The sequence below is a fragment of the Ailuropoda melanoleuca genome, chromosome 3 (assembly GCF_002007445.2).
Source record: "Ailuropoda melanoleuca isolate Jingjing chromosome 3, ASM200744v2, whole genome shotgun sequence".
Classification (NCBI taxonomy): Eukaryota; Metazoa; Chordata; class Mammalia; order Carnivora; family Ursidae; genus Ailuropoda; species Ailuropoda melanoleuca.
The window spans coordinates 126,572,451-126,582,543 of record NC_048220.1 but is presented as its reverse complement, the minus strand read 5'-3'; the positions used below and the strand labels follow the sequence as shown (position 1 = coordinate 126,582,543).

The 10,093-nt window shown below is 32.2% G+C and overlaps 1 protein-coding gene across 1 annotated transcript in view; it reads right to left on the bottom strand.

Moving 5' to 3' along the window:
- Positions 1-6,682: 6,682 nt before the first annotated feature.
- Positions 6,683-10,093, bottom strand: part of CDH9 (cadherin 9) — a 115,313-nt gene continuing 111,902 nt past the window's right edge. Inside the window, exon 12 of the mRNA XM_002917048.2 lies at positions 6,683-7,588. Coding sequence (XP_002917094.1) covers positions 7,101-7,588 — 488 coding nt within the window. The 3' untranslated portion in view covers positions 6,683-7,100. The remainder of the gene's footprint in view (positions 7,589-10,093) is intronic.

Below are 10,093 nucleotides of genomic sequence, written 5' to 3'. Positions count from 1 at the left end.
TTTTTCTGTTGAATTGAATTCTAAAATCTTAAAAGGAATGAGTTCTGTATTGTACAATTTGTGTTTTTATTTTTCAACTAGTGTCACATAATGCTAGCAGTTAATAAGGATTTACAAAATAATAAATTAGTTGTTAACTTATCTAATACCCTGTCAATGAAGTTTTGTGTGATATACCATCCTGAAAAAAAAGTAAATTATAATTTGAAAGAATACTTTTCATTAAAAGCATTGCTTTTCTCAGTATACTATTCCTATAATTGATAGAAAAAAAGCACCAATATGTTTCCTATGAAAAAATAAATTTGAAACTAACATATCACACAGCTGAGTCATTCTTTAAAAGTTGGTAGTAGAGTTTATAAATGTGATATACTCTGATGATTATTACTTTTCAAATAAGTATATAGAGATACATGCTCTATTTGGCTTCGATTGCTGTTTATATGCATACTGTTCTTGAGCATGTTGTACTTGCTTATTAAATGAATGTGAGCATACTGAATTTCCAAGTATGTGAAAGGTTTTAAGTGAATTTTGTAGGATAATATACACTGAAAAGTAGTATTGAAAGGGCATAATAAAGCCAAATAGACAAAACCGGATCTGAATGTTTATATTCATGTCAAGAATATATTTCCTTTAATACATATATGTGAGGTTATTATTTATTAGTGTAATGATCATATACTAAATTTATAATAACTAAAAATCAAATAAGATTTATTAATAGCATTCATAAATATTTTAGAATTCTGGTCAGTGTTATATAATAGGCGTTACAAACTCAAATGCTTAATGCCTATGAGGAACAGGCAGGTCATATAAATTAATGAAGCAGTTGTGTAAATATCCATAGAGAAATTTCTGGTGACCAAGGAGTTGAAATACTTCTTTCAAAATAGTGAAATTTCAGAGTATGAAATAGAGCAAAAAGACAATAGATTCTTAAAGAATTTCTGTTTGTCTAAAACATAATGGAACTACAATATTGGACGCAGATATGCAGTAACATCATTGAAGAGATAAATAGACCAAATTATCCTTAACATGGTGGAAAGAAGGAACAAGAAAAACAAAGTGTGTGACATGGGATACAGGACTCAGGACTCCAATTCTGAAGGAGAGATCCAGGAAGGTGAATGGTGAGAGGGACGTACCAGGAGGCACCTGGCATAGAAGGCAATTAGTCCCTCTCACTGGAGCAGTTCAGTGACTGAAGGAAAGATTTCTTCAAGGAGATCACATTAGCTTTCTACTTTTTTATGCTTCTGAATCTCTAGAGAGAAAATTTAGACAATTGACAGTTTGGAGCTGAATTAGTAATAAGAATACATAGAAAACCAAGCAAAAAAAATAGCAGGGAAACCATAAACTGTAGTATATATAATTTTGGTTACATTGAAATTGATTACAAGTCACATATTTGTGAAAGATATTTATAGTAAATGTTATTGAAAAATGACTAGTATCAAAATTACATAATTATGTGTTTAGAAACAGTAAGAAAATACCAGCCATGTACTGGCAATTTGTGAAATTTACTGGGTGACACAAAAATAATGGAAAACTGCCTAATTTCACTAGTAGATTCCATAAGAAAATTGAGAGGGAGTTATTTATGGTTGAAATATCTTGACTTTTAAATGCTAGCAATACTATGGTGATTTTTGTTTCTTAGTACTATATTAGGTAATAATATTCTGTCCAACAACAACAACTGTAACAAAGACTGCAGGTAAGATAAGGCCCAATGTGTGTACATTGCTAGTTTTAACATAATGGCTTAAATAGCTGGTGTTTCTATTCCATATAAACCGTTATCAAACAATATTTATTTTTAAAAAATATACATTATTACTGAAATTTATAATGAAATTAAACATATTTAAGTAAGAAAACATTTTCATAGCATTGTTCAGCTTCCCTTTACTCACAAACTATTACCCAAATGTGAGAAAAGAGGGCCAAGAACAGCCCAATTATTAGGTGATTATAAGGATAATTAAAACTGAAGAGATAAGGCTATTTATTTGATTCTTTCTTTGTGTTGGCTTGTGTTTTGATTCGGACATTTAGAATTGATGGCCCGAAATCCAGTAAAATCCCATGACTATATTCTTTTAGAAGCACAGATCATTAAATGCAATTTTAGTTTAGTGAGGATTTTTTAAAAACTGGAAAAAAATTAGTCATGCTTTTCTGTAATTTTGAAAAGATCTTTTTAAATAGTGACCTAATTATGATCAAGCAGAATTCAGCATACAGGACCTAGATTCAACAGTTTAGGCTATAATCAATACTGTGTTGAAGGCATGTACATTGTTACGAATTTGAGTATATTTCTTTTTTGTTTACATTTATTTTATTTTAATCTCCTATGTATTCATAATATTTTACCAAATTAAGAAAAGTATCATATCTAAATAATGAGCATATCACTTAACATTTAACAAATATTTGCTGCATGTCAGCAAGGTATGATTTGGGACCAATCATTGTTGGAGGAGGTCATTGAGAGAATGTGACCTCAGGTTGACCCCAAAATTAGACCCTGGGCAGTCAGAAGCTCCTCACATCTGTCCCCTGTTGTTGAAATGTACAGTGCCCACCATTCCCACACTAGGAGCTGTTTCAGTGATGCAGCCTTGAGAGAGAGAGTAAGGAATTGTTGAGACTGTCTAGACTGAGTATATGACCGAATTCAGTTAAATCTTCTATGTAAACTTTTAAGATTTTGGCAGGCAAGTGCAGAAATCTACTTGTCCTGTTGCTGCCCAAGACAACCTTCAGATGTAAATTCCCTTCCTTATCAAATCTGCCACCTACCAATCTGGAGTGCCCTGCCTGTTTCTTCCATCTCCCCTTTCCCTTGGTATAGAGGAGCTAGTGTGGACCAACAATCATTCTGGTAGAAGTGGGCAGATGAAAAAATTAAATGATAAACAAATTATGTATCATGTTCAATGGTGATATTTGCTGTGGAAAATATTTATTTTAAAATAAGTTAGGAAAAGAGAAATGGGTTTGGCGGGGGAGTTCTGGTTTAAAAGTGGTGTTTTAACCAGGACTTGAAGGAAGATTTGTGGTTAACTTCGTGGATATCTGGGGAAAAATAATTCCAAGGATAGTGATCAGTCAGTTCACAAGGAAAATGCTTAGCATTTTTAAGGAACAACAAGGAGTCCAGAATAACTAAAGCGAAATGAGTTAAGGAAATAGAGGAGAATGGGTACTTGATCTATGATATGGTGCATCCTTTGTGAGGACTGACTTTCACTGTGAAGAACAATTGATAAATTCTGAATAGAGAAATGAGATGTTCACACTTAATTAGAAGGGAGGAAGGCAGAAAGGAAGGGAAGAAGGAAGGGTGAAAAAAGAAAGAAAGAGTGAGAGAGGGAGGGAAGGAGGAAAGAAGGATATGAGAAAAAGAAATGCAACCCATTCTATATTCTGTGTTCAAATAGATGGTAAGGGCAAAAGCTAGTCAGAAAGAATGCTTAGAAGTACACTGCAACAATCCAGGTAAGCCTTTTAGACCAGGGTTGTAACAGGGGATGTGATGAAAAAAACCATTCTATACCAGACAAATTTTGAAGGTATAGCCTATAGGATTTCCTAAAATATAGGATATGAAGGATTATAGAATAATAGGAATGAAGGATGACTGCAAGATTTTTGGCCTGGACAAGTAGTAAAATGTTATTGCCTTTTTTTTTTAAATCAACTTGGGTCAAGTTGAGAGTAGAACAGATTTAGGGGTGAAAACCGGAGGTTAGAATTTGGGTCTGTCCCACTTAATTAGACATCCAAGTGCAAATTTAGAATAGTTGTTGGAAATATGTTTGGATTATAAGAATGAGGCAAAGATGGAGGTCTATATTTGAGAATTTTCAGTTTTTTTCTGTATTGGTGTGTCTATATGTCTACATAGATATTGATATAGATACGCATAGTAACTGGGAGGGTAGGTAGATCATCCAGAACCAGAATTTAATTAAAAAAAGAAAGAAAGAAAATGAGGACGTGGACCGCTCTAAAATAGAGAGAGGAAGAAGCCAGTCAGAGGGAGTAAAGTAAAAGAATGACCGACATAATGAAAGAACTGGAAGCCAGCTCTGGTGCTTATGCCAAACTGGAGGGAATCATCAGCTGGGTCAGTTCAACCACTGGCTATGGTAGGATTTTTTTCTTTCCTATTTGTTTGCTTGCTTTTGTTGTTAATTCTGTTTTGTTTTCTTTACTAAATTGATTTTTAAACCATTGAAATCCATTTCATATGCCTGAGAGCAGTATTGAAGATAATACTATCCAGACTACTTATTAAAGTTCAGATAATGTAGATAGGGTCCTCTCTCTGAAAAAAAAAAAAAACTTCTAATATAAATATAGACATCTATTATTCTGAAAATTATCAAATATACAAAGTAAAACAATGATTAAGCTTTAATTGTGTTTGGAAAAAATGGTGACTCAGCTAGCTTCAATTCTATCTTAAGTTTAAACAGTAAAAGCTAGCTGACTTATTTTGTTTGGAAAGTAAACACATTAAGAATTAATCTCCCTCAAATTTTACCAATGCCAAAGTGCATGAGAAAAAAAAAGAAGCTGATCGGACTCCTAAATGGATTTTTCCCATTAGAGGAATTTCATAGATTATTAGAAAACTATAGGAAGTAATAATATTTCACAATTCAGGTAATTTTTTTTTATCAAATCATACTCTTTGGTTTATACCAAAAACAAATCATCTTTTCAACTAAATCATGTACTTACTAAGAATGAAATCAGTTAGATCTGTCCTCATAAACACTCAGTGTATCAGTCATTCTCAGATCAAGGAAAGGGAGAACACAAACCAGTTTTATTAAAGTGTTGAAAAATGGTGGTCAAACGAACATTTCTTCATAACCAGCATTAAAAAATTAATGTCTTATTCTATGTAGTCTCAATATGATTTTCTCATGGCAGTTGTATGTTTACAACTTACAGGTAGCTTGGTTTGTTGTGATGAGCTTAGTATTTAAAGCAAGATAAACCCAGGCACTCGATATAACTATCAATTCCCCTTTTCTGTGTAATTTTTTCTCTTCTAATCAGGTGTTGCACATACAGTCATGATAGGCCTCTTTTTAATTTGTTTACTTATTGCCACTTATTCTTCTAGTGATTATAGAATAAAGTGATTATAAGAGGTATGAAAAGATACCGAATTCATTTTTTCTGACTACTTTAAGCCACTCGGTGTCATCCTCCTCCAATATTTGTCCGATTCATGCTGAAATAGCTCTAGCAATGGGAAAGCTAATTATTTTCTAAAGTGAAAACTGAAACTTCTGAAACGAAAACTAAAACTAAAAACTTTCTGTTTTCTGGGAAATTCCAATGATGAGAAAAACTTCACGTATTTATTAAGTGCAAAGTTATGTTTTATTTTCTCAGCATCAAATTGAGTCTTTAATATGTGTTAGCTGCTGGTGGTGAAGTTACTGAAATGGTCTTCAAAAATTTTATAACATAGTAACAGAATACATAAGTTTGTTCATAATTGGTGTTTGCTATTTAAAAAGGCCTGGTAACAGACTAGTTGATGTTAAATTTCTATATAAATTCCACTCTAGGAATCACCCTGGGCATGATATTTGCTCCTTAAAAGATGAATGATAAAAGAGAAAGAAAAGGATAATTAATTCATGCACAGAAAATGAATAATACACTATCTCCCTGTGAAGTTTTTATCTTTTGGTTTAGGTTTTATTCTCCAGATTAAACCAAGGCAAATTTCTGGCAATCTTTTAAAGATTTGTAAATAATTATTATGTACAATTCTGCCTTTTTCTCTCCTCTTCGTTCCCATGTCTTAATTTGTCCATATTCTGTTTTCTGGAGAAGCCCCATCATTAGTAAAACTTCACATTCTCTAAGGTTTCTTTTCTCCAGTGGACATGTCACTAGTTCTTTCAAGATTTCCTCAAATATAGAGTGACTTTGAAACTCCTCAATAAAATTTTCAATTAAGAAACCCCCAAACTCCTTTAGCTTGTTGATACACATTTTAAATGTCACCCAGATTGTATTCCATGAATTATCTGATCATGGAGAAAAAAATCAGAACTATTACTTTTCATTCTGAAAACTATTCTATTGATGAAGGAAGAGTGATTCAGATTTTTTTATCATCTACCTAACATTCCTTACATGTACTTCATATACTCTCAAATAAAATTCACTGATTAATTCTATAGAAAAAACTGTACAAAAAATGTAATCATTTACAAGCATATTTATAATAGTTTATATTTCAAAGGTCTCACATCCTATTGATGGGTAAATAAGAGTGGTTCAATAAACACTTGTCCATGTTTAAGTGGCAGAAGCAAAACACCATTACTTATACTAAAGCTCTTTTACAGTCTTGCTGCATTCTAGTTCCAAATCACATGCAGTAACTTAGCTGTTTTTTCCCTGAGTGAATCATGTTTTGCCTATAAAGATGTAAAAAATTTCTCTTGTAAGTGAGATCAGAACTGCTTCTAGGAATTAAATAAAACGATACTTATTTTTATAAATACTAGTTTATTTCATAAAAATACAAAAATATAAATATACATTTATAAAAATATGAATGAATTAACACAAAGACATTTTTCAACTAAATAAATATGGCAGTAATAGTCATTCCTATTTCTTTAGGGATATATTTTTTCATATTAATTTACAAAGCAGTTGCACAATGTTTAATAGTAAAGGTGACTGTAAGTCAGTTAAGAAAACATTTATAAAGTCTTTATATTTAAGGAAAGGCACAAAAAGCCTTTTATGTAATTTTTATTGATTACTGATGTGATATACTTTCCTTCGGAGATTGTTAGGCAAAGAGAGTGAACTGGTTATTATTACTTTTTTTTTAAATCTATATCATTCGTATTCATTCACAGAAACTTACTGATTAAGCAAACCCTTACTAAGACAACACCTACGTATTGTTTGTAATTTCAATTTTTAAAAAAATTTCCTCCAAGGAAGAGAATGCAGGCCACTCAATCTAGTAACAAGGAGAGTACTTCCCAAAACATGGATCAAGTCATACAATACTCTTAATCTCGGTCACTGTCATCACCCCCATACATATCAGCAAGCTTTTTAAAACGAGGCCCCCAGTCGCTGAGGTAATCATAATCTTGGTTACAATCTGCTGTGAGAGACTCTAAAGAACTGAGTGAATCTGCTATGGAATCATTCCCTTCATAGGCGTATGTTGCCAGTGAATCATAAGGTGGTGCACTTGGGTCTGAGTCATTTTCTTTTAATCTTCGGTGGATAAAATCTTGTACATCAATATTTTCCCACAGAGGCACAGTCCTCCTTATCTGAAATATAGTTTCAGGCATTACATCCCTTCTAAGTTTACTGTCTTCTCTTGCTTCTGGATTCCTTAATGTGCCAATGTCAAAAGCTTGGGTATCTTCTTCCCCACCACCTTCATCATTGTAGGTCACGATGTTATCCCGGACATCATCTTTTGAAATTATCAGAGGTTCCTTTTTTCTCTGCCTCTTCAGTGCAGCAAACAGCACAACCAAAACTATTAACAACAACAACAACAAAGAGGAAATAGTGAGATTCCATGATTCAGGTTTAAATTAAATAATAGCACACTTTGCTGAGGGAAGTTTGTGTGGTATGAGAGATGCTGAGATTTGTTTGGATAAAGAGTAATCTACCCTACACAAATACAGGGTGCCTTGGGCCAGTGACTAAATGTTCTGTATTAGTAAAGGAGCAGATATTTAAATTCCCTTTTTTACTTTCAAGACTCACTATCCTATATAGCTCTGGCATTGCAAAAACCTTACTCAGTTATGGCTAATTCATTTAGCCAACTGTTAATTATGTGATATCTCATTCCTTTTAACACTATGCTTGCTTAAAATACTGAAATTCTAAAGCTGCAGTCATTATTATCCCAAGAGAAATTGAGCACCAATTTAATATTTTCTTAATGACTCAAGGGAATATATGCAAAGCATTATTCATCTATATGCATAGGTATGCATTATATGTGTGTTTATATTATACAGATGCATATATACGTGTGTATATAAATGCATATATATGTGTGTATATAAATACATAAATATATACGTGCTACCTAATTCCGCCAGTAACTCATACCTGTTTAAATTCCTTTATTGACTTGGTTTTGAAAGCCTACTTAAAATCTGAACTATAACTCTATAAATGACAATATAAAATTCAAAGTCTAACTTATCTTTAGTCTGTCTCATCTTACAAGACAGCTCAGACTAATTATTTTGTTACTGAGGATTTCCTTGACTTATACAGTTGCATTGGAACTTTCTGGCTAAAATGTTAATTATAATCCCTCTATTCACTATATTGTTTTTATTATTTACATACCCATGTTATCAGGCTAACTATGATCTTCCCCACATAAAATATTTTTTCTTGCTTTTTGTTATATTACTGAAATTTAACATATGCGTGTATGTGACAGTGAGCATATGCAAAATAAATACGTTTTGCAATTTACACAAATATTTAAAAATAAGGAAAAAAACACATGATTTCCAAAATATAAATTTTCCAATGGAAATGGACCAAGTCCCTAATTTTATATATAAGAAAAGTTAGGAAATAAAGATAATCTTGCTAAAGCACACTTGCATATTGCATGGGAGAAATAAAAAACAGGTTCCCCTTACCAGCTAAATGTTTTGTCAATACTATTTATGTTTTTAAAAAACAAGAAAATGTTGGCTCAAAAATCTGTCATTTCTTTTCTCGATTTTTGTATTGAGATTACACAAAGCAGACTCATTTACATTGAGACCGCATTTCACCATGACCCTTGAGTGCCCTGTAACTCCATTAGAAGACTTTCCAATGCGATTGTCATATTGGCAAACACACTTTCCTTAGCTTCTACTAATTGGTAGAATGAATTAAAAAAAATTCATTAGAAGCATCTTCAGTTAACCTCCACAGAATAGGTTATGGGTGCTGAGCTATATTCAGAATCATCTTGGAGACAATTAAAAAAAAAAGACCTTTTCAATAAAAATAGAACATATCAGTACTCTCCCTTATAAAACGATGAAAATAAGTTAATTAACTCCAACATAGATCTGAAATCCACCAATCTAGTGAATGATGAAGTAAAAAAAAAACTTCCAAGTTTAATATTGAATTAATTTATAAATTCTCTACTTTCCTCAAAATGTTTATAAATTCTGACTATAAAAGAGCAACAATATAGTCAAATTATTTTAAGGGTTTCTTAGCTAATACAATATTTATTAACTCACACAAATGGACCTCAGAACCTGTTCTGAGTTTTTTCTCTTCTGTTGGGTCAAAATAATCTACTTCATTTCCCTGGGCTGAGGTTATTAATTGAACGGAATTTAGAAAGGTTGAAATAAGGAATAGAAAAAAGTGTATCCTTATTTTCATTAATGTGTAACTGAAGTTTAGTATTTCTATTATTTCTATTATAAAAATCATAATATACAGTTACTATAGAAATAGTAAGAGTATGTGTGATTATTAAATCAATAGAAAGCACAGATATTTTATATTGCATTTTAGTTATGACATATCTCAAATGATCATCAGACTCGCACTAGAACAAGGCACGTATGACAATAAGTAAGCACATTTTGCTTTTGTTTCTTGTTTAATTTGGATACACATATTTCCTTTTGTCTAATATATCCTATTCTTATTAATTTAAGTTATCATTCTAAATAGTTCCCATAAGGTTCATCTGACTCCCAAGGTGTCTAAGGAACCAAAAAATTTAAAAGTCCTGCCTCAGGTTTTAATCCTTGGCTTTGCCTTGTAACATAGACATACTCTAAGAACTGCATTTCTTCAAACTGTGATAGGTAGGTCTAAAGTATCATTGCCCATGCTATATCACTATTCGCAAAGGGCAGACTCTCTTTACTATAAAAAGTTAGAAATTTAGTAACTGTGTGCAGACAACAGGTGTTGGCGAGGATTTGGTGGAGGGGAATCATTTTGCACTGTTGGTGGGAATGCAAACTGGTGCAGCCACTCTGGA